Source organism: Tursiops truncatus, chromosome 20 (genome assembly GCF_011762595.2).
Source record: "Tursiops truncatus isolate mTurTru1 chromosome 20, mTurTru1.mat.Y, whole genome shotgun sequence".
NCBI classification, from domain to species: Eukaryota; Metazoa; Chordata; class Mammalia; order Artiodactyla; family Delphinidae; genus Tursiops; species Tursiops truncatus.
Window position 1 is genome coordinate 35,930,407 of NC_047053.1, and position 25,820 is coordinate 35,956,226.

Sequence of the window (25,820 nt, forward strand, 5' to 3'; positions counted from 1 at the left end):
GCTCTCAGGTGCTAATGACTGATAATGGCTCAGTGCAGTATCGTCAACCACACACACCTGGATAAGAGTCCGTGCTGGACATACTTCTATCAGTCATCTCTGCTCGATGGCCTGCTGCGTGGTTGCGAGTGGCTGTGCTTTGTCCCTGGGAGAGCTGGTACTCTGGGTCTCCTTCTCCCAATGTTCTGTGATGCACCAGTTTGTTACCATACTGTGGATGAGAATGCCTCCCTTAGGATACTGCCTCTCCCAGAGGCATTTGGATTTCAGTAGGGAATAATGCTTTCATCTACGGGAATGGACTTCTAATGGTGGAATTTCAGGAATTAAGGAAGTCAGTTGGGAAGGTATTTGGAAGAGGGACCCTTTTCCAGTTCCCTTAAACACACACTAGTTAAGCAGCACCAATTCTATTTGGTGCTACTTTTTTAAAGTTTTTTTTTAATCACTGGGCCTGCTTCAGAAGATTAGGCTTTTGGGGAAAAAAGAGCCTTATTTCTTCATTTTTCCTTCTTTGCTGTTTGGAATCCCTCTCATCCCTCACACTTTCTCTTGCCCCCTAGAGAAGCAGTGTCATTCATCCCTAATTCAGCCATAGTTCGATGGCAAGAGAGCTCGCATTAAAAGAGCACATTACACCATTCTGAATATCCTTTCATGACTGGAATATGATCTTAGAACACAGAGCAGAGGCTCTTTTAGAGATCAGTCCTCTATGATCGCACAGAAACAGGGCAGGCTAATCAATATATTCATACATCTGGCTGTCTCTTACAAACCTGGTGTAATTAAGATTCTATAATGTCTTAGGTAATCCTTAATATTTCACTGGCTTTTCTTCTCAGCTGTTTATGCTGTTTCTTTTTACTTTTAGTCCTTCATTACAGAGTCTATAAATACCTACCTCATAGGGCTATTATAAAAATTGAACTAAATAAGAGGTTTGAACATGCTCTAAAATTTTTAAAGCTCTATGCAAATATATAGTGATATTTTTATAATTGGGAATATATTCTTTGTGTGCCAGTACTTCAAATTTGTGATGGAGAAAAGAGATGCCAAGAGATTAATGCTAAGGATTGTCATGAGGATTCCTTACTTCTGTTCCTGCTTTGTCCACTTACTAACTGAGAGACTTGAACAGGTCACTTTAATTTCTCCATCAAGAGAAAAATTATCATTGTTCTTATTACAGATAATTATGCCTATTACAGAGGTAGTGGTGAGGATTAATGAATCAAAGTGTATTAGGAGGTTTAAGAGTCCATAGATTTAAAAAATTCTGCAGAAAGAATCTTGGAATGGAGCTTCAGATACAGCCCAAGATCACAGTGATGAGCTAGCAATGGAACCTTGGCATTGGGGCAGTCGATCCTCTATTCTTAGTACACTTCCTCTGCTAACTAGGATAAAGTGAAGAGTTTTTGTTTTTCCCCGTTAAAAGACACATTGCATTGTCTATGGAGATTTTTTTTAACCATCACAGATTTATTACCCTGGAAATAAGGATTTGTAATGAGGGTATCATACCTTCATTAGTGTGAATTGCTCTCTGGGAATAGAGATATCTTTGAAATATACGCAGGACCAGTAGGCTAAGGGCAACCTCCACTAATTGTTTATTTTCTTTCCAAAGTGGCAAGAAGTTGTTGGAGTTTCATACTTCATTTTGTATACAAATTGAGGTCCTGAGGGAGAGTATCCTTCATGTGAACAGCTCTCCCAGTTACAGGAGAAAACTGAGTAACAATAAAACCCTCAGGGACATCATTTAATATTTCCAGCATTTCACATGAGCTTCTGACACTCGGATCTTCAAGGGGAAAGCTGATTTATACCTTCAGTCATTAGACAATGTAAAGGTGAGGTCAGGCATAGGCATCCTTCATCCCTTTTCCCGTTGCTCACAGGCCCCTTGGGCAAGGTGGAATCAAAGCATTTCAAATGGTAGAGGTCACAGGAGTGACACCACAAGAGGTAAGAGAGCACAGCCTCCTTCCTCTACCAGTGGGTCTGACACCCATATATCTTCATATTGCCGTTGTTTCCACTTGAAAAATTACATGCAGTTGGTTTTACTTTTCCTTCCCTTCCTATTCTTAAAACATGATTTCCACTCTCAATATGTAATTTATGTCAAGAATAATGATTATGTGTTTCTGATTATTTTTTAAAAAGGCAAAACCTTTAACATAAATGCAGGACAACAGGTGTCTTGCTTTATGGCCTTGTACTTTTCCAATCCTATAAATTAAAATCATGTCTGTGCTCTGTGTGCCTTTGCACTGATCTGAAGTTGTCTTTCTACGAATTGTGTGCTCTCTGGCACAACATCTACCACACAGTAGGTTCCAAATAAATTTTTCCTGATTTGATTTTATCTGTAGGTACTTTATCCAATTCTGGTCATGCCTAGTAATACAAAACTATTCTGTAAATTGCAGCCCAAGTTTATACTCTGGGCTTCTGACCCCCAGATGTCATAATGGGATTGCGTACCCTTTGTTACGTGTGAAATAAAACAGATCTCCAATGGAAAAAGGCCTCCTGTTTTTGTGGGTACCCTTGCAATGTAGGAGGAGCTTAAGCAGAATTAAACCTATGGTACAAAGTACAATATTAGAATTGCAAATTGCACAAAGACTACAGATTATTAAAATATTCTTAAAATGGTACCTAATTCAAATGTGGCTTTGTGTAAGTGTTTTTTAACAAAATTGTTTCTCTTTTTTCTACACCAATTTCTTCTTTCTTTTCTGGATTCCTTTGCCATAAACGCTTCATACCAAGCTTAGGAGTTTTGTATATTTAGCCACTCAGAATGGACATCATGATGTAAATATGGAGATGTGTGGCTTTGTGTAAAATAGTTGTAAAACTATTTTTCCCATTTTCTAATTATTTTTTATTTTCATCAAAATAATATAGACATATAGTTTTTTAAAATCAAATAGTGCTACACACAGTTATCCCTTCCCAGTCCCTGAGTACTGCTCTCCAGAGGCCACCCCCTTCAATTCTTTCATAAATTCTGCTGTGTACGTCCACATTTCTAAATAATAATATTATACAGGTATTTTCAGGACTTTTCACTTTCAGCTATTAACTATTGATTTCATATTATGGCATAGGAGGATTTAACACTCTTATCTCATCCTAATCCTCATTTCTCCTCCCTTCATCTTCCCGACATGATTATATCATAATTTTTAGTTAGTTTAGTTTTAGGGTTTACGTGATTGTAACTATGTAAATTTTATTTACTGCCAACCCTTATAAACTTCTATAATTAAGTTTTATTTCTTATTTTTTCCAGAGTGGGAAAATGCCTAGGCTTTTTTCATTTTATTAGTTTTCTAAGTCACCATCCCTAATTCTTCCCAAACTCTGTAGCAGAACTGTAATATTCCTATTTTCCAAGTGGTCACACACGTCAGATGATCCATCAGGTCCATTTTGTTCTTGGAGCCGCTCTCCTGGACACCTCTGTCCTCCTCCCCACTTTGGGCTGGCTGCCCTTGGGACTTCCCTTTGTCTCTTTCCTTTATCAGAGCTGCACCCGGATCCAGCATCACCTTCTTTCTTGGTGGACTCCCTCACTTTGCTGGAGCACATCCTCTGGTGGCATCCTGAGAAAGGCTGGCCAGGAAGTATATTTCTTGAGAATGTGCATGTCTGAAAACCTCTTTATTCTACCTTTACACTTGATTGATAATTTGGGTGTAGAAACGCTAATGGAAATTATCTGCCTTAGAATTTGGAAAAGTTTGCTTCGTTTTAGCTTCTAGTGTTGCAGTGGAGAAGTTCAATGCCAGTCTGATTCTTGATTCTTTGTGTATGGCCAATTTTTCCCCCAACTCAGAAGCTTTTATGAGCTTCTCATTGTCCATTGTGTTCTGAAAGTTCACAGTGATTACCAGGGTGTGGACCTCTTTTCCTTCATGTGCTGGATGTATGGAGGTCCCTTTCAATCAGAAGATTTATATCCCTCATTGTGAGAATTTTTATTGTTTCTTTGATCATTTCCTTCCCTTTATTTTCTGTGTTCTAATATTTTTATCTCTTCTGTTTTCTGTTTTCTTGACCTTTTTGCCCTATTTCTTTAAGATATCCTCAATTATATCTTCCAACCCATCTATTGATTTTGTTTTTAATTTTGGCTACCTTATGTTTAATTTCTTACTCTCCTTTCTTGTTCCCTGATTGTTTCTTTTTAAGCAGCCTATTTCATGAATTCAGTGTCTTCTCATCCCTCTGGGAATATTAATGATCCCTTGTTTGTTTGGTTTGGTTTTTCATTTTCTTTTCTGCTCCCTAAATTGTTTTCTCTGAGTTCCTTTTTATCTGTTATATGTTTTAGTCTTTATCTTCCATGTTGGAAGCTTTTCTGCAAATGTCTGGTGATCTTTAGACTTTGCTTCTATTTAAAAGTGAGGCACTAACATGCAGATTGAAACTTCTGTGTGCCAAGGCGGAGCATATCCCCTGATGGGCTTCACTTTAGAAAGCCTAAACTTGAGAGCGATGGGAAGACCCAACCATTTTGCTTGGCGTCTCCCAAATGTCAGTATCTGCAGGTCTTTTCTCTGAGGCCATTCATTTTTTTCCAGAGAAGGATCCATGTATCTGCTGGTGGTACCATTATACATGACTACCAGGGTTTTTGGAACTGAGCAGTAAAAGGAGGCTAGGGGCCTCAGTGTTCAGGACATAGACTATTACTTAATTCACCTGCTTTCAGGATAGCTTCCCACTCTCGACTGAACTGTGTGTCCCAAAATTTGGGACCTGTCTTGTTTAGTTTCCCCATAGAAATTAAACCCCCAGAGTTAGAGAAGGATTATTTCCTGACTATGGGAGTAAAAGAGTGATATGATGTTGAATTGGAGTCAGAAAACTCTATTTCTCTTCTCAACTCTGCGACAAATTAGTCACGTTACCTTGGGTGATGTCACATAATGGTATCATTGAATGAGTCACATAATGGCATCATAGCTGGCTGGGATTTAATTTCCCTGTGTGTAAAATGAGTGGCAGAGTCATTTGCTCTATCACCTCCGGAGAGACCTGTAACTTCTTCATCTAAGAGTTCTTCATTAGGGTACCTTATGGAAATGCTAAGATGGTGGTGAAATAATATTTAGAAAAATTCCTTTGACAAATATTACTACCTCCTTAAACTATGCTACTTTTTAGCAGTTGGTCTTACTTGTGGAAATCTTAGCTTTGGTAATGCAGGCTACGCAGCTCAGACTCTGCGTCAGAGCCTCTCTAGCCCTTTCTTTCATATGTTCTACACAATTTGGCCCATGAGAGGCCCAGCAATTCCACTCAGTGGGTGGGGCTAAACATCCCTATGAACCTCAAACAGGAGGATCACCCAGGTACCTGCCTCTTCTCTGGTAATGCCAAAAATCAGATCCCATTTCAGAGCTGAACAACCTGGACAATTCCCAGGCTCCATCCAGCAGTACTGGTACTGTAGCCATGCTTAGCAGAGAGGGTTCCTAAAAACCATTTGGGCTGAGAAATCTAGAATTAAAACACCGTTTACCTTGACTTTATGTTATAATTATGACTATAACATTATTCATTATGTAAAATGTTTGTCATAGCACGGTGTAGCCAAAAATGTACTGGATTTGGGCTTCCCTGGTGGCGCAGTGGTTGAGAGTCCACCTGCCGATGCAGGGGACACAGGTTCGTGCCCCAGTCTGGGAAGATCCCACATGCGGCGGAGCGGCTGGGCCCGTGAGCCATGGCCACTGAGCCCGCCCGTCCGCAGCGGGAGAGGCCACAACAGGGAGAGGCCCGCGTACTGCAAAAAAAAAAAAAAAAAAAAAAAAAAAGTACTGGATTTGGAGCTTTTAAAAAAAACTGAGTTTTTGTCCTTATTCTTCCTTCCAGCTATGTGAGTAAGTCTTTTATCCTCTCTGAGCCTCAATTTCAGCTCCTGAAGTCTAGACTATTGAGGCCTTTCTGTTTGTATCAGGATCAAAGAGGTCATAAAGGAAAACAGTTTACAAACACTAAAGTGCTATTCAAATGTAAAGTATTACTATTAGCATTGTCACTATTGTGAATGTCTGCTCAGGGTAGCCTGAATTTCAGGCTGCCTCTCCTGTCTGCTTTGTAACACCCAGGTGATTCCATGATTAGAGTTGGCTTTCCAAAAAGACACGTTAGTTCCCTTTTTTTTCCTCTAAAACAAATGATTCCAGAACCAGTCTACCTTAGCCATCCAATATGTGCAGCCTCTTTTGTTCATGAAAAACCTGAAGGTAATAAACTGGTATGCCCCTGTGACAGAGAAAGATGTTGGAAGGAAATGGGTTTCCATCTCAGGTTTCTTAGGTGCTATACCAAACAATAACAAGGGAAAAATTATTCAGCTAAACGCACCTGACGTTCATTGGCATCCAATATGCCACCTTCCTCACCAGGCATTATTACTTATATACCTGCCTCTGAGAAAGGCTGCTCAGAAGAGTTACTCTGCTTTTATCAGACATACATTTTAGGGACTTTTAAATAAACTTATATAGCAATACCGAGCTGCATGTCTTCTAAACTTTGCTATTTCATCCGTCTGCACCAAGCACCATGAAGCAAAATGGATGTGCCTTCAGCTTTCTCAGTCCTGGAAAATGAACCAGTCCACTTAACAATAAATGGTGGTTGGTTCAAACACACATGACTGGTCTAGTGGAGAAGAAAAGAAAGTTGAGCTTAATGAAGTACAGTGTCTGTGTCCCTGCACATGGACAGGAAAGGACGAGTGTTTTATAACTGTTTATTGGAGTTAATGGTAATAAATTCCTCACTTGTGATGCATTAACTTTAATGTTTTCATTACTTAGTGATTTAGGTTTTCCCTTTTCACACTGTAAATCATGTTGTCCCAGTAGCAGAGCAGGTCGAGTGCCTGCCATCATGTTCATAATACTCAGTGGGGAAAGGAATGTTCTCTTTTTCTCTCCAGCACAGTCTGACAAAAGATGCTTTGCCTCATCCCAACTTGCTGCTTCCCAAATAAGCAATAAAGACAGACAGACAGACGCATCTGACAACAGCCTAGTTTAGATCCTAGGGAAAGACAGGTCTCCATAGTAACTTTCCAAATGTATTTGGTGCTGAAGGTTTTTTCCTTTATTTTTTTTTTTCCGTTTGCTGAGTGTGAGCCCTTAGTTAATGAGCTGTGCAAATAGATATTGAGATTTAGTGTTTTTATTTTGCAATTACAGACTTGATGATTTGGTTAGAAACTTTTGGGTCGGGAAACATCACCCTCATTTTCCCCTCCCTAATTTTTTCCTTGCAAAATTTGACTTCAAACTTGCTTGAGTTTTGTCAGATGAAACAGAAGAACCAAGAGATTTTAAATCTCAAACGTGTAACTTAAAAGAAAAGGAGGTGATTTTTGCCCTAAAGGTTCCTTATCGTAGCCATCATTTTTCTGTCTCTGATCCCATTCTGCTGCAGAGACACCCAGGGAGCTGGCTGAGAGCAAGGCCCAGCTTGAGAGTGGCCCTTTGTCCAGCAGATGATACATACCAGGTCAAAGCCACATTGCTGAGGTCACTGCATTCCCATCAAGTTCTTCCCAATGGGGTGTGAGAGTTCTCATTAGATCATCCACCCTGAAATACCCCCAGAGAATCACGATAATTAGTTTCTAAGTCTTCTTTTTTATTTTCTGCTTTGTTTGCTTTAAAGGTTTTCTCGATGCAGTGCTCTGATGATATCTGAATGTTTTTCACTAGAGAGACATGGAGAAGGCAAGATTATCATCATTTGATTCCTCCCTGAAATCTTTTGGTTTGGAGAGTAACTAAAATAAAGACTCCGGGATTCTGGTACCCTAATCCTCATGCAGCTTTCACCATCAACAGTATTAAGTGCTCAGACACACATAGGATGTTTGCGTACAGGATGCAAACAAACATACCTACGACGGTCAAAGAGAAAAATACCGTTTTTCAGGGAAATACAAGAACAAGACAAGGGGCCAAGTTCTCAGCCACTCAAGGCCTGTGTAGCTCAGAAATTGCAATCAACAGCCTTTTTCTGAAGTATACTCAGTTATCCATTTGTTAAGTTTGGCTCGGTCTTTGTCCATTTATGGTTTCCTCTGGACCCCATCCTTTGATGCTTTCCTGAAGATAGATAAGTTCTGGGGTGAAGAGAACCGGTATCTCAATGAGGCTGTGAAATTGGCTGGGAGATATAGTTCTCTCCAGGTGAGGTTCATGGCATTTTTTCCCAACTTATTATTTTTTTTCCCAAAATCCCGTTTGTCCGTCCTCCTGTCATTCTCAGCACTGTGATTCCTCCCGACTTCTGCACCCACTACTTCCTCCTGGCTTTCTTGGCTACTTCCTTTCTTTCCCTTTTTTACTTTCTTATTTCACAGTACCAACTCTAAGATTAAAATAGTGAGTATACAGCAGAACAAAAATGACTGGTTTTGGCTTTGGTGAAAATGATTTATCTAACAAATATTCACTCCCATATTGCCTTCTTAGACCCCAAGTCCCATAAGGCTGGAAGTGGTTTCAGTTCAGTTTAACAAACATTTATCAGGCACCTACTGTGTGTACGAGGCCCCTGGGGATACAGAGAGTAACAGGTATATAACTAATGAATTGAACTGCCCTCTGTGAAAGGGACTAGATTTCCCACTGGCAGGTTTTCTTTAGGCTTCAAGAAGTTAAATAATTAGCACCAAACTCCTTGGAGTTTACTGAGTGTATTTTAGGGAAGGATCCTTCTTAATCCCACATCAGTTCAACAATTAAAGTACAGCCCTGCCTTGTGATGGGTTTCAGCTGTTCCAGCTCTGCCTCAGTCTAATTCTTACTCTCCTTACCTAGACAGTCGGGGTGCAAATACTGGCCCATCTCCTTGGATGCACAGCTCTATTGGATTCTTCTTTGTTCCCCTGTTTCAATCCAGGCACTATGATGTTTTGTTCATTTAATTTTTTTCATGGTGTTCTCTCTCTCTTCCTATGAATGTGAGATCTATTCTAACCCTCCTTCCCTTGCTAGGCCATCCTCCCTCTTGCCTTCTACCCAGATCCACAGCTACATTCCTTTTCCTGGGAATAGTACCTTTTCTACTTCCTCATTCAAGGCTTCTAGCAGCTTTACATAGAAACTAAGGTCTTACGTAAACCGAAGCAAAGAGGCAAGAATGGAGAGAGAGTATTGGGGGAAAGGTTTAGGGTCCCTGGGAGCCAAGACTGTACCCTATAGAAAATGGTATTAGAGCACAGAAGAGAGAGGATATAATTCTATGTGGGGAAACAGACAAAGATTCAGAAGGTTTGTGACATTTGAATTCAGTCTTAAAGGAGCACTCCCACCTCAGAAAATGGGGATACAGATTAGAATTTCCAACCAGGAAAAACAGCATGAGCAAAGGCCTGGCAGTGTAAAGTACACGGCATATTCCAGAAGGCAAAGTCTGTTACCTATTATTGCTGGAGTATTGGGAAGTATAAGGGGTTGGGAGAAAATGAAACTGGAAGGTAGGGTGAGACCAAGTTTTAAAGTTTTTGTGTGATGGAGAGCTTGAGTTTCATCCTATAGGTTAGGGAGAACCATTAAAGGCTGTAGCAGGAATGTGACATGGGCCAGATATACGTTTCAGAAAGATGATTTCTGGCCATAGTATGGTGGACAGGTAGAAGTTAAACCAGTTAAAAAGTGACTCCAAACCCAGGTGGGGCTTTTTTCTTTTTCTTTCCTTTTCTTCATATTCTTATCACAATCCAGTAGAGTAGTAAATAAATAGATTTGAACATGATATTTTGTCATTCATTTTTAAAGATATGCTCTCAAGTGACACATGTATAAAAGTGACCTGTCTCGGGATGAGAGGAAAATACAGTGATCCTTCAAGGTTTGTAAAAAAGACAGGTTTGGTGTTTGAAATCCTCTCCTCCTCCTTTTTAGAATCTCAAAGCCCTTTGAAGCACCACGGTCTGGATTTGTGTCATGATTCTCACTTTGTCCTGCTGCCACTTACTGTGGTTTGGCTGCTAAAAAAGACTTCAGGTCGTTTGGATCTTTGTAGTTCTGTATTAAGGATGGATTCTTAGGATAAAAATAAAGCTGAAGGTGCTAAGTTATATATATGTGTCATTAATAAAATCAGAAGACACAAGAGGCTTCCTGGGTTTAAACTGTTTTTGTGCAGATTACATGAATTCTCAACCTTTTTCCCACCATAACGCATGACCACCAACATTTATATGCCCAACCCACTTCTGTGGAACACCCACAATTTTGAAGAAACAATTTTTTTCAAGGAAATAAAGCTCTGTAGGAATTCTTGATTGCCATGATTATAATACTACATCAGATGTGTTTAATCACCGTAGACTGTGGCCTAAATAAGATACGCTATAAGTTATTTTTAATTGACTTTTCCCCTTAAGAAAGCATATTGAATGCAAATGGGTGGTGTTATTATAGAAAAACTTTGAATCCATTCTTATTCTTAAAGTGAATTATTCAAAATCTCTGCCATTTCTATCAACACCTTCAACTGATCAAAAGACGCCCTGGTATCCCGATACCAGGATTGAGGATCAGTAAATTATTATATTGAATTAGTCTTTCTTTAAGATGAACTATTTACCTACCAGACGCTGTTGTTTATTCCCATTTATTTAGATGCTAGAATTAGTGTGTTGCAGTTTTCATACGTAGAGTTGGAAGTGCTTTTTTCTAAAACTTTCACTTCTTATAAGTAAAATCTTACTAAAAACAGAGACATGGAAGAGGAGCCTCCCGGAAGACCACAGTCCTCTGTGGCAATTAGTGTGGCGCCTCTTTGTGGAAACAAGAAGGTTCTTCATATGCCATGAATATCGATGGTTTCTAGAAACCAATTTGGATATTTGACTTAAAGATCTTCTTTCTTTTCAAACCAAGGCCTCTTGCTTAGAGAGTAAATGAATCATGTCTGAGATTCCTGCATGAGCCCTACCCTAAAACAGGCTTCCCTTTTCTAGATATCACTCTTGTGAAGAGGCCTTACAAACCTTGGTGATCCAGCAGCATTTTTTGAGAGCTCCAGGTTTCTTCCTCTTGTATATTCTTTACCTTGTGTATCCTTTTATTACATTCTCTTACTTTCTTTCTTTTTTTAAAAAAGTTTACTTATGTATTTTTGCCTGTGTTGGGTCTTCATTTCTGTGCGTGGGCTTTCTCTAGTTGCGGCGAGCGGGGGCCACTCTTCATCGCGGTGCACGGGCCTCTCACTGTCGCGGCCTCTCTTGTTGTGGAGCACAAGCTCCAGACGCGCAGGCTCAGTAGTTGTGGCTCACGGGCCTAGTTGCTCTGCGGCATGTGGCATCTTCCCAGACCAGGGCTCGAACCTGTGTCCCCGGCATTGGCAGGCAGATTCTCAACCGCTGCGCCACCAGGGAAGCCCTTTCTTTCATTTTTGTTCCGCATATCTGTTGATCTCTTGAATTTCACAGAGACCTGCCCTAGAAAGCAATTCCATAGGTTAGTCAGCCAGTACCTTACAAAGTAAACAAGAAATACAGGATCCTAAAATAATTTTTTGACATCAAGTGTCAGAATAATCACACATCATGTCTGTTTCTTCTTCCATATTTAAATGGAGTCTCTCATGGGCGAGTGAGGTGGGAAGACTGTATCTTTCCTCAGGTACATCTGAGTGTGTCTCCTCAGCTGAAGCTCAGGGTGGTGGAAAGTGCATGGGCTTTTCCAGCTGAGCAACCTTCAGCAACTCCCATAATTTCAGTAAGCCTTTTTTCTAGTCTGTAAAGTGGAGATGATATTAATACATACCTCACAGGCATGCTGTGGAGCTCAAATGAGATGTGAAAATGCTTGATAAAATGCAGATTAAAACTTGTTAGGTTTTTTAAACCATTTTGTATTAAAACATATTAGTTTTAATCATTTTGTACATCAGTTATCTGCTTTTTTTCTTAGTACTTCTGCCCAAGAATCTCTCATGAATTTTCTGTATCCTCAGTATAACAAGTTTCTTCCACAGATTTTTATACAGTTTGGTCTGTTACCTGGATTAACAGATTTTTTTAAAGACCTTGAAAAATTGGAGGGGAAACAAGAGTCCATGAAGATCTCCTGAATATTGTCTCCTGCACTGGTTTGCTAACCACAAACGTGTGATTTCTACCATTTTCTGACGTCCTTCTGCCTAGCTCCAACTGCACTTGTTTTGTTTCTTAGCTTCTTATGTCACAGCTCGTTGAAGAACCTGGTTAAGTACTTTGTGTTCAATCCCTTCCTTTCATCTGCTATCCAGTTTATTTCTCCATGAAATTAAAGCTGTTTGTTTGAGTGGCTTCTGTGTCTTTGAAACTTTTAGATCCTAAGTCTATTATTATTAATGGCTTAGAATTTTTCACCTTACATGTGTTGCTCTACATTCCTTAATAAGTGAAGCACAAAGACAGAAAACTGTGAGGAATAAGTGTCAACTCAAGTAGATATTGAATGGAACCACAGCAGTTTAAGACTTATGTAAGCCTGTCCCAAGGGACAAATGAAGGAAGAGTCATTGAAACCATTTTCCCTGTTATCATCATGTGTAGAAGATGAACACTTCTTGCCAGACACCTCAGTCATTTATTGACTGGTTCCTAAAAATTGAGAAAAAAGGAAGCTGAGGAAAAACAGTAACGAACTTATTAAAGAAGGACACAGAAACCAAATACAAAGGAGAGGATTTAACAAACGGATGGGGGATCAGCAACCACTGGACAGGAGAATACTACACCACCCACCCTACCTGCAATACCCCCTTTCATTTTGTCCGTTTGAGGCATTGTGAAGCGTATGTTTGTCATTGTGTAAATGCACACACACACCAGTGATCTGTGAGTGAACTGAAATCACAAATGCAACTTGACCATTCCCAGCCTTCAAATATTAGATTTTCTCCAGCCTCATCCACCCAACACCCCAGGTCCTATATCACAGGTAGTTTAGTGAAAGAAACTGGTAAGCTTAACCCTGCCTGAAATTCACCCCTGGTAACGATCAGCCTCTGGGCTGGAGTTGGTTTGGTCTCCTTTTTCAAACAATTGAAAAGAACTTGAATTAGAAGGAAAGGGGAGGATAGGAGAAGTCCACAACTTAGGGAGGGGAAAGCGTTGAACAAAAGATGGGTTTTTTTAATCATGGATTTTCATTTCAGGTTGATTGAGCAAGAGACCAAACCAGCTACCCAGAATGAAAGTTTGTGGGCACTGTTTTTTTCTGCAGGAGCTGCAACCTTTTTGCAGTAGAAATTGTGTGGCCTCTTATGCTATTAGCGTTGTGCTGTGGTGTTGCCGACTGACTTCTCCAATTCTCTTTTCTCAGTGGGCTAGAATGCAGCTGATTAAATAGGCCGTGACTCACATAAGCTCCCATGTCTTTTTTTATTGACTGCTTTATGGAAATGGATCACACTCCAAAGGGTCCCCATTGTTGTTGCTGTGGGTGGCTGACTGAGGAGTCATGTTTAGTGCTGAGAGATCGACCCCTACTCTGTTGTTTTTTACTGCAGAGCTGGTATGGGTGGGATACAGGGTTTAAAGGTATCTGGATGAGGAGAAAAAGATGTCTGAGAATTTCTTTTATCTTTATCTGCTGTGAAAGTTGGGTGGCCATCACTTGTGTCTAACACTCTTCTCGATCTTATGTTTATGGCCCTGCATCCTTCAGCTAAGTGAATCTTTCCTTTATATGGGCTATTCTGAGAGATTTAGTTAAGTGCAGTGGTAGAGAGAGATTATGACACTAATGTAATTCTGTTTTGTGCTGATATAATGTGATACACCCTTAGGTTTATCCAAAGGGCCATTTATTCCCAATAAATCATTTATATATTTTTTTTCATTAAGGTGGTGATATCCTTTTTCAGGTAATGGACAGAAAGCCTCGATTTTAAAAAAAATTGTATACTTAAATATAAATGTTTTTGCCTTAAAATAGCTACTCATGGAATTGTTTGTAGCTTCTTCCTATTTTTATTATCATTCTGCAAAACATTTACGTACCTTCTATTACACGTCAAGTAGCTCTGCAGATCGGTTCACTTGCCAGTAGGTGTAAATTCGGGCATACAAGACTCCCCCTGCGTCATCACACAGGACTGTGGCTTACGTGTGTATCCTCAGGACCACCCGTTCTTGATCAGTGGGACCCTAAGCTGACACTGAAAGAGGAGAGAGCTTCCCGTCTTGGACTGGGATAGATCTGGATCCCATCTGGGTTTACCTGATAGATCATGGAGGTAATGAGATTGCACTCAGAGTCAACTTTACATTGAGAACAGTTCTGTTATTGTACTCACCACAGAGTGCCTTAGACATAGAAGACAATCAACAGAATAAAAATTGATTTGATCTAATCTTTTTTCCATAGCCATTCCAAACTTCACCTATAATCCCATTTTTTCCACTGCCCGTAAGGGAATCCAGGCAAGAGAGTTCATCAATACAGATTCCTTCTAATAAAAAAGCAACATAACACACCTTACAAAAACACAGCATATAAAATACTGTATTTCCAGCTCTCTTACTCTTCAGAATCTTGTTGGTGAATGACCAAGAGAGGAAATTCAGTAACTCGTTCAGTGCTCAATTTTAGCAAACCAAGTGTGACTTTTGGGGTGAGAAGGTGGTGATGGTGCTGTCCCTAGTCTCCTAAAATTAGTGACTTGGAATTCAAACATTTCTGCTGCATTATGTCTTTGTTTTCTTGGTGGTGGCATTCTTGGGTTTCAGTTGGTGGGGAGAGAAAAGCCTCATGCTGAAAATGTACTGAAAGTAAATGAAATTAAATAAGCGAAGCAGTGCTCACCACTACTTGCTTCCCCCCCGGGTAATTCAATTCAAGCTCTCTCTCTGATGGCAACTCACAGGGACTGTCTCTGTCACCCCGCTGGGGCCTGGAGTCTTAACATCTAAATAAAAGTTTCACTCGAGCATTTTTTATGCTCCTGCCAGCAGGATCAGTGAGCTGGTGTGGGCACATTAATGTAATATTCATACTCACAGACTCTCCCCGCACACGAGGCAATGTCTTCCCATTTTCATAATTATAGATGTTCCATAAAATGGCGTTTAGATTTGCATTAAAAAAGGAGGTTTGAATTCTAATAGAACGTTTAACATGTCTTTTAAGATTCAGACTCTCGGCATCTTTAACAAGAAGCTGTGTCTCTAAGTTTAACAAGACCTTTTTAAAAAAGGGGAAAAATGGTGGGAAGAAAAGATGGAAACTCCAGGCTTAGGGGATCCTGTTTTTCTTATCCCCTGTGTCTTTCATTTAATTTTTAGGCCTCTAGGAGCAATTTTTTGACAGCGCTGCAGAGAGGATGGGCTCTCCTTCAAAGGGCCTTCTCAGCCATACTGGGTCCTCGCCCTCAGTACAATCTGCTTCTCTGTTTTCTTGGAGAGCATTTTCAAAGAGATATTAGAATTTTCAGAGGGGTGGGAGAAATGGAAGAATCCTAGACAAATGAACTTTCCTTTGCTGCTCTTCATCTCATGCGTGCACCCTGAGACCCATCTGGGAGGATTTATAGCAGCTACAGAGTTTGCTAACTGTAAAACACACAAATGAAAACAGTCTATGAACAAGGAAGTTGACAATACGGACAAATAGGATATAGAATCAGGCACTTAAACACCTAAAAAAGAAACTCTTCTGATCTATATTTTTAAAACTAAGCTTGAAACAGAAGCAAAAAGTACTTTTAGTTGCATTTTAAATCATCTTAAAATGTTAGTTTTAAACAAAAAGTATTCAAAGCATTGAACAAAGTGCCAACGCACAGCTACCACTGAATGTTAGTTATTGTCGATGTTAAGAAAACAATTGTGTGATTGAAAAAACTGATTCCACCCAAGAGTCTCAAGATATCGTATAGGTGACCCAGTTGATTCATATGCATTGTGCCTTAATTTGGTTTATATTTTGTTTGCTTTCTAAATTTTTTAAGGCAAACCAAAAGAGATTTGGGTTTGGGGACCAAAAAGAATAAAATTAGGATTATGCTAACCCACTCTCTTCATTTCTCCTAATTAAGAAATAGAGAGTTATATGTTTTAATTGTTTTTGTTGTTGTTCCTGTTTCATTTTATTTTTTTGAGGAGTAAATTCCTGCCTCATTGTCTCTGTCCTTTGCCCCTCCCTTCTGTAAGATAAGTATAAACCCCAGTGGTGGAAGATAGATTAGGATCTTGACTGCTCAATAAATTTGTACCTAACAAGGCTAATTGAAAGCCGAGAATGTTAGCAGCATACAATTAAAGGCTGATGTCAGATCCAGGTCTTCTCTGTGTAAAGGCTTCTACCATCCCTAGACTCTTACCATGACTTTGACAAAACCAGAATTTAGCAGCTATTGCCAAGTTCAGCTATGCAGAGCCTTTCTTTGTGTGAACTTAATAAAAATTATGTTCACTAAGGTGGCTTTCTGTTTGTTAGAAAAAGGTGTGTGTTTAGTTAAGCAAATTCTTAATTTTCTGGAGTCCTTTTCTTGCCAATCAGTACATGCTTAGGCTACCTCCCCTTGCACAAACTAATGTTATGTTTAGATAATTTTAAGCAATTTTAGCATTAGATATAATTAGGAAGAAAAAGAAAATTTACTTCCCCCCCCCAGTCATCTAGAAATTGTTTTATTTTGTGCCATATATAAGCAATAGGCCCTCTGCACCCCTTCATTAATGTAGATTATCTCAAGTAGCCCAAATAAATGAAAATTCTGTCCGATTTCAACAAAATATTTTGCTCTTGTTTCTTTTAGGAATGGAAGACATCACAAAAGGAGCTCAAGAGCTTGATAATATCATCAAGCAAGGATACTTAGAGAAGAAAAGCAAAGGTACTGACTAGACCCTCCGATCTCAGAACATTCCAGGAAGGGAAGGGAAATGAGGAAAAAGAGGGCTAGCGTAAGGGGTACCTGCTCTATGCCCAGTACTATACTAGGCAGGGGTAAGGCAAAAGGAAGGGACGAAAAGAAAAGAAGTCTGGTGTTTGTGTGTAGGCTGAAGAGAGATGGCCCCAGATCTTCACTTCATCAGGATAGGGAATGGTTCTGCCTTGCTCACCTGGTACACAACAGGTGCTTAATAAATACTTGTCGAATGAATAAATGAATGACTATATTTTTGTTCTCATCTCTCAGTGTGCTCCCACAAAGAGTGAAACTATGTTGCTATGAGTGCAATTTTTATATCATATGTGAAGCAGCCCACTCTCAAGTTTTAGACAAGCCCCAGTCTTCAGCTTTCACTCTTTAATTAGAATAGGTTCTAGTAGGATTGGAATACCAGGTTTAACACTCAGGCAAATTGGCTTAGCACAAAGAAAGCCTTGCTCATGCCCATGGCCTGGAGTGTCATTTCGGTTTGCTGAAAGGCAACACATAGAGATCTCATGGAGAATTTTATAACTACAGGATGAGATTAGAACCTGAAAGATATAAAGGAAAAGTAGAGAAACAGCTGGGATCAGAGCAGGCAAAACCTGTTTAGAACTTGGACCTTTAACTGAATGAGTCCTCTGCACTCTGTGTCAACATGGGATAACCTGTGGGAGTGAAAGGGAGGGTTTTACAGTCCATTAACCTCGGAAATAAAACAATAACACACTGGACTGTGTGTTGTTGGAATTTACGGACTCTTCAGTGATTGTAGTTACCTGAATTTATGTCCCTTACTGCTGTTCTGTTTAGATCATAGTTTCTTTGGATCAGAGTGGCAGAAGCGATGGTGTGTTGTCAGCAGAGGCCTCTTCTACTACTATGCTAATGAGAAAAGTAAGTGTTCTTCATTTGCACAGCAGCATCTCACTCCTGGATGCAAGCACTTCGTAAATTCTCAAGCACTTAGATCTCAACTTAGCAGTCCTTAACTAACACCCATAAAGGGATATGCTTGGGAAAGAAATAAGCCTGGGTAAATAATACCTTACTCATCACCAAAAACTCAGATGCCAATTTAGAAATTATAGCCCCTTTAAACACTAGGATATGTGGCCAGCATATAAAAAGGTTACCTTTTATTATGACTAATAACGCATTATCAAGGTTGAATACTTTGGTGTTTAAAAAACAGAACCTCTGGGACTTGCCTGGTGACGCAGTGGTTAAGAATCCACCTGCCAATGCAGGGGACACGGGTTTGAGCCCTGGTCCGGGAGGATCCCACATGCCGTGGAGCAACAGAGCCCATGCGCCACAGCTACTGAAGCCCGTTTGCCTAGAGCCCGTGCTCCGCAACAAGAGAAGCCACCACAATGAGAAGCCCGCGCACCGCCACGAAGAGTATCCCCCGCTCGCTGCAACTAGAGAAAGCCCGCACGCAGCAGCGAAGACCCAGTGCAGCCAAAAATAAAATATAAATAAATTTTTAAAAAAAGAACCTCAAACACTTTATAGGCATTAATAATATAGTTAAAATATTGAAAAAAATTAATTCTGAGAAGGATTTTAGCAGCTTACCAATGGCCCAGAAATAGAACCTCTGAGTCCAAACTCTCTAAGAGCAGGCTCCAAACTTTATCCTACTGGGTTCTGGGACGTAATCCAGTGGACATGCCTAGAGCCATGGAGTGCTGAGACCCAAATGGTTGCTGTCCCCTAGAGACACCCTTCAGCCAGATGGCAGCAGCTGCGAAGTGTTGACTCAAGCCAGAGGCAGCTTCTTAATGAGCCACCACTGACTCAGTCAAGCACAGCACTCATGAGCCATCCCTAAAAGACCCCCCATCCATGCTTAACACAGTTGCTTAGTTCGTGAGAAGGAACAGAGGATATAAGCACAAAGTGGAGGCAGCAACAAATAAACACAAGCTAAAAGTTGTTACCGTAGGTGAATGCAAACTTTCAAATAGGGGATACCCCCCTGCAGGGTTAGACTGCCCCAGGAGTAATTCTCCAAAACAAGAGGGAGATAAAGTAAAGTAGCAATTCTTGTGGGGGCTTTCTTTGTGCTCTACCACCTTCTTACTGAGGCATGATCCAAAGTAAATCCTTTATTGTCCTTTCGATCATTTTCTGTTTCTCCTCTCTTCCTTCTTTCCCGGACTTATTCCTCTCCCAAAGCCTGGATATCCAGTCAAGGGAATAATCAGATACCTACACATTTGCCTTTGGACTTCCTGCACTTTGGGGACTAAGGTAGCAGAAAGAATAGCTTTGCTAAGTGACATGGAATCCTTAAGATTTGCTCTTGGACTTCAAGGCAGTTACCTCATTCTGCCTCTCTGCCTGCAACAGGTATCACTGACCTTCATCTTGAGTTCACCATCACAATTCATCAGAACCTTTCCTATACAGGGGTAAAGTGTGAAGCCCGACTTGGAAATGATAGCAGCATAGCTCAAAACCTGAGTAACAAGCCCCCTGTATCCTTCCAACCCCCAGCCCACTCTCAAATCCAGCAACTATAATTTCTCCCCTGAATTCTAGGCATACAAGCCAACCAGGTTTTATTTTCTTATTTTAAACCTTCAAACTAATATAACATATATGTCCTTGTAAAAATGTTCATCATTTCCCTTGCATTTAAATACTTGGTTGGCATCTCTGGATATAAAACTAGGTATCACGTTCATTCGTTCAGAATCCTTCCTACTCAAGGTGAGGAAGGAGAGCAAGAGCGAGAGGCTTGGAGACTTTTATTGACCATTTTGCCGTCAGAGTGAAATAAAAGCTGGTGACCAAAGAAACAACAAAACATTTTAGTGGCCAGTTAGAACAAGGAGAGATACTTTAACAAAAAAGATTCTGGTGTCAAAAAGCACTGTTGCATGGCTCCCTTCTCGCCAGTTACTTCTTATTGTGCCCAAGACATTTTCTTAGTAAGTATAGAGTGTTTGTGTATTTCTTTTAGCTCAACCAGGTGAGGACAGATTCTTTTTCTTTTCTTTTAATATTTTCTTCCCACTGCCATCCCTCTTATCATCATCATCAAAAAGCAACTCATTCCACATGACACAGGACAGAAAGCATCACCCAGGCACGGGGGTTCCATTCTTCTACATGTTCTGCCTGAACCACACCATGAGGACACAGAATCTTTGGGAACCAACCCCTCTTTTTCTGTTTCTAATATTTTATTTTTTTAAAAAAGAGAATGACAGGTAGAGTAGTCTCTCCTTTCACTCACTTAGGGTCCTTTTCCTTTTATCTCCTTCCTCATCATCTAATGATACTCAGCAGTACTCTGCTACTTCCCAATTTGGCCTCTTGCGAGAGGGATAAAATACTGAGTTTTAATTATTCTCCCTCTAGCATAAATTCTCACCTGACCAGCAGGAGGGGGGGAGCACTGTAGCCCAAATGCTCCATAGGGCATAGGAGGAGAGCCTGGGAACTTATAATGCCCCCTTGCGCTGCTGTCCCTCCCCTCAAATGTGCTCTGCTGGCCCTGATAATAACGTTTCAGTTCTGTAATCGCCTTCAAGAGCCTCACGTTTTCGGCCACACTCTCCCTGCTGTAATAATTCCTTCTTTCTGTTATTATAGATCTCTTAACATTCTAATAAATTCTCTGTCTCTGTTGTACTCTTTTGGCTAAGTAACCTTTCACGTTGCACTGCCCTAGCTTGGCAGTGATATCTGCCTTGCTGTCGCGGTAGCCTCTTCTTAAGCTTCAGTAATAACCTCTCCTTGACTGTTGTGGTTCCTCAGGGATGTAACAGCTGTTTCTGTGCTTTTATTTTACGTCCAGAGAAGATGCCCTCCCTTGGCAGTTGCATCTCTCTGGAGATACAGGAAGCTTTCCTGTCTTGCAGGCAAGCAGCCCAAAGGGACCTTTCTCATTAAGGGCTACAGTGTACGGATGGCCCCCTACCTGCGAAAAGATGCCAAGAAAGAATCCTGCTTTGAGCTGACCTCCCAGGATAGGCGCAGCTATGAGGTAGGATGAGCCGAGGCGATGGAGATCCTCATTGGTGTTGCAGTTTCGTTCCATATTGCATGTGAGTGGTGGTTGCTGTGCTGGGCGCCATCTTTTCTTTGTTACCTCTCGTTTCTTACCAAGACCTTCTCTCTTGACATGTCCTCACCTTTGCTATGTTGCCACTTTTATCCTAGATACTGCCTTTGCTTGGCTTCCGTCTCTTCATCCCTCCCCTTCTCATCTCACTCTGTAGGTGAGAATCTTGGCTATTGCAGCACACAATCTAATTCTTTATTCAGAGTCTCTAATTTCATGGCTTTAATTCCCACTCTATTTTTCAACTGCTTATCTTCACTTCCTTCCTTGAAATCCAGAAAAAGAGAAATCTGGCTATAGAGTGAAAAATAATTCATTTTCCCATATTCATCTTGCTATCCAATATAATCTTCCTGTGTGTAGATGCGTCGCATATCTCTGGAAGGATTTCTCAGATACTGGTAGCAATGATTACTGAGTAGTAATAGTGACAACTGAGGAACTAGGAGGACCTGAGTGGGGGTGAGAAAGACATTCGTCACGGTGTTCATTTTTATATCTTTTGATATAATATAAAAGGGAATATAATAGGTAATGCACTATAAAATTAAGGCAACAAAAAATGTCTGACTATGGGACTGTAGTGATTTTCACCAAAAATATACTTTTACATGTGTGTATATAGATACACATATTGTTTCCTCCTTGTTGGTTATTTTTATCACAGTTTTACTAAAACAATTTAGAAAAACTTTAGCTAACTCAAGAAAAAGAGAAAAGCCATGCTAAGGTTAATATTGAGTAACGCTTTGACTCTTCAAGTTTTTCTCAGCACTCATTCTTTTATGTTTCTACAGTATCATAACCCTTATTTTGATAAGATGACCTAGGTCTTAATTATGTAATTTCAAAAAAATTTTTAAGTTAAACTAAACTTTTATAGAGTCTTTTGTAGATGTATCTAAGTTATTTTTTAGTATTAAGTTCTTATTTGATTCACCCAGATCCAGATAAAAATTTATAAGATAGGTCTAAAGCAGTTTCCCTAGGCTTTTTTAATAGAAATGTGTTCTTAAGAAATCAAGACTGACAATATATATTAATAAGTTTTAAACAGGAATCTAGGTTTCTTTTTTTTTTAACCTCTTTATTGGAGTATAATTGCTTTACAATGTTATGTTAGTTTCTTGCTGTATAACAAAGTGAATCAGCTATATGTATACATATATCCCCATATCCCTTCCCTCTTGCGTCTCCCTCCCGCCCTCGCTCTAGGTGGTCACAAAGCACTGAGCTGCTCTCCCTGCGCTATGTAGCTTCTTCCCACTAGCTATCTATTTTACATTTGGTAGTGTATATATGTCCATGCCACTCTCTCACTTCGTCCCAGCTCACCCTTCCCCCTCCCCGTGTCCTCAAGTCCATTCTCTATGTCTGCGTCTTTATTCCTGTCCTGCCCTTAGGTTCTTCAGAACCTTTTTTTTTTTTTAGATTCCATATATATGTGTTAGCATACGGTATTTGTTTTTCTTTTTCTGACTTACTTCACTCTGTATGACAGACTCTAGGTCCATCCACCTCACTACAAATAACTCAATTTCGTTTCTTTTCATGGCTGAGTAATATTCCATTGTATATATGTGCCACATCTTCTTTATCCATTCATCTGTTGATGGACACTTAGGTTGCTTCCATGTCCTGGCTATTGTAAATAGTGCTGCCGTGAACATCGTGGTACATGTCTCTTTTTGAATTATGGTTTTCTCAGGGTATATGCCCAGTAGTGGGATTGCTGGGTCACATGGTAGTTCTAGTTTTAGTTTTTTAAGGAATCTTCATATTGTTCTCCACAGTGGCTATATCAGTTTACAAGGAAACTAGGTTTCTTATATAGTACATGTCTTTATCTTACCCTAATGGCCAGATAATAAAAATGTTTTTCAGGAACAGGCATTTCAAGTTGATTCATTCAAAATAAAAAATTACTAAAGCTTGATGCTTGACTGGCCTGTTTTGTGAATCAGGATGTAGAGTTTGTTTACTTCTTCTTTTCTTTGGCCCATTGATTCCAAGTCATTACCATGGTCTGTGCATTCTTCCTCTATAATATCCTTTGGATCTGTCCCCTCTGATTTACTCCTACAGCCATCACAATAGTTAAGTTCCTATCACTTCACGCAGAGGACTAGTTAAGTAGGCTTCTAGTTGTTCTTCTGTCTCTAATTTCTCCCTATTTCAGTCTCTCCTACTCACAACTATTGAAAGAATCTCCCACTCCTTTTGCGAGAATTTACAGTGGCTCCCTATTGCCTACATTTTAAGTCTGAATTCCTAATACTCAGAGCCCTTTCATCAACTCTTCTCTGATCCTCCAGCTTCATCTGTTACTGTTCTCCAGTCAAGCTGATCTGCCTACCTTCCCTATACATCATGGTCTCATTTCTACTCTTTGGCAGCTGGTTCTCCCTACCTGAAACGTCCAGTTCCCTCCACCAGTTTCCACCAACCCTTTTTAAAAATCCAACCAAAACAGTATTCCTTCAGCACGCCTCCCTGGCTTACCATAGGCAACGATAAGTGCTCCGTGTCTTCTCTCAACATCCAGCTGTTATCAAATTCACTTACTTTGTCATGTTCCCATGTCAAGGGTGTATGCTGTCTCCAAAACTGATGCATTGATCTGAAGTCAGGAATTTGGGTTTGCCTTTTTCTTCCTGTAGACTGTTCTCAATAAATGCCTGATGAATGAATGGGCAATCAAATGAATGAATGCACATGAACATGAATCTGGATTCAAATCCAGCTGTCAACGTTGGGTATGCAAAATGGCTGAAGGAGAAAAATCACTTTGAGTGGGATTTTGATCTTTTTGCTAAATATTAAGCAGGCAGAGAATCCTGAGCTTTCAACTTGACTCTGCAAGTCCGCTCACAAGGTTCCTCCCCTTGAACCTCCCTAAAGGATTCACGGAAATTTTAGTGAAAGTGATAAATTAATTCACTAATTTTTTTCTAGTTTACAGCTTCTAATCCAGCTGAGGCCAGAGACTGGGTGGATCAAATAAGTTTCTTGTTAAAGGGTAAGTATTATTATTACAGAAGTAGTACTTGAGTGCATTTGCAGTTGACATTATATTGCATAAATATAATCCACAGGCTTCAATATATTTTTATCTGCCCATTCTCCCTATCATATCCCTCATATGGTAACAACAAATAGTAACATGGGTGAATCAGAAGGAAGAGAAACCATCAACCTGGAAAGGACCTCTGATATCATTCTAGCTCATCCACCTAACTACAGGCAAATCTGTAATATTTGTAACCACCAGAAAAGAGATGCTGAAAATCAGCTCAGCTCAATTCAGTGTCTCCTAACCCCTTACATTCTGGAAAGGAAATTCATGATACCAAAGTCATCTAGATGTGGTTTAGGGTCCAAAATCTTCTAGTTTTAGTCAGGTAGAAATCCATACTCATCTAGGTGGCCTTCAATGACATTGGACATTAAAAACAAATTGCTGTTTCCCAAGCCACAGTCAAAATGGTCCTTACTTTGGATGGGAAGAGTCCTGCCTGAAGATGTTAAATGACTGCTCTTAGAGTACCCTCTGCTGGCCAGCCTGTAGGCACAGCAGTGATAGTGGCCCAGGAAGCCTTGTCTGGGAGTGGCCTGACAGGTAGAAGTAGCCAACCTTGAGCCTGTCACCTGGCATCAGATAACCCTCATGATGGTATACATACATCATGGCAGGACCCTGCCTCTGCAGAAAGGCAGAAACACCAACTTTGTAAATGGCCCCAAGACCTAGGGAGAAATACATCAACCTAAAAACACCAAGCCTTTTCATCTCCGTTTTTTATTCTGCTATAAGATTTTATTGTGGATAAAAAGAAGGAAGCACCGGAGCTTTAATTATGATTGCCTATTTTACTCAGTTTATGCCTCTGCTATCACAAGAACAAACTATTGCATCTACCAAGAGCATCACGTATAATAGACTAGAACTAGGCAAACATGAACATTGATGGCGAGACCACAGGGTACACTCTCATCTAGGTGCATTGGATTTATGCATGTAATATACCCCTAAGTGTGTAAACTTCAATAAAACTCCAAGCAGCTTTATTGAGCTGTACCCTATGGTAGTTTCAGAATCCCACATTGAAGAAATTATTCATTCCATTTTATTTTAAAACAAAATAATAACATATGGTTTAAGCCACAAATGTGTCTTTGATCCCTTCCTCCTATGAGGTGGCACCAGAATTCAGATGAAAATAGTTGCAAAATCTTTATTAAAAGCCTAATCAAGCCGAACAGTTTTATTATGTTTTGAAATGAACATCGGATGTCTCTCTATCCTTTCCTTCCCCAGAGCACCCTGCCTGCTCTCGCCCATCCTGCAGAGGTCCCTCAGCAGGGTTTCAGAGAACACTCCGTACTACACGTCAGAGAATGAACCTTCCCAGTCCCCCATTAAAATAAAAAACCAATCTCCGTCTCGTCTCCCGCCCTGTGCCCCCCAGTGCTGTAATGGCTCAACATCCTCTATGCGGTGACCCACTTTAAGGTCAGCCAGACTGTACAGTTGCAAAAGGGCATGGCCACCACATCGCTCAGCCGTTCCATTTGGTGTTGTATTACTGTTATAGTTTCCCACATCCCACTTTCTCTTCCTCTTCCACTTTTGCCCACTCTTCTCTTTACAAGCAAACGTCTCTGAAGTTCTGCAGTGAGATCATGGGGGAGATGAGCGTGTGATAGCTCAGGTATCCTACAGCAGCCACCAGAGTTCCCAGGCTCTGTGTGCATCAGAGAACCCAGGGCATCCCTCATCCTTCCAGTTTTCCACTTGACAAGC

General features: G+C 40.3%; 1 protein-coding gene across 1 annotated transcript in view; it reads left to right on the forward strand.

Annotated features, from left to right (window-relative positions):
- Positions 1-25,820, forward strand: part of SKAP1 (src kinase associated phosphoprotein 1) — a 276,955-nt gene that overhangs the window by 212,505 nt on the left and 38,630 nt on the right. The window contains exons 5-8 of the mRNA XM_019924939.3: positions 16,816-16,893; positions 17,749-17,832; positions 20,814-20,938; positions 23,972-24,035. Coding sequence (XP_019780498.1) covers positions 16,816-16,893; positions 17,749-17,832; positions 20,814-20,938; positions 23,972-24,035 — 351 coding nt within the window. The remainder of the gene's footprint in view (positions 1-16,815; positions 16,894-17,748; positions 17,833-20,813; positions 20,939-23,971; positions 24,036-25,820) is intronic.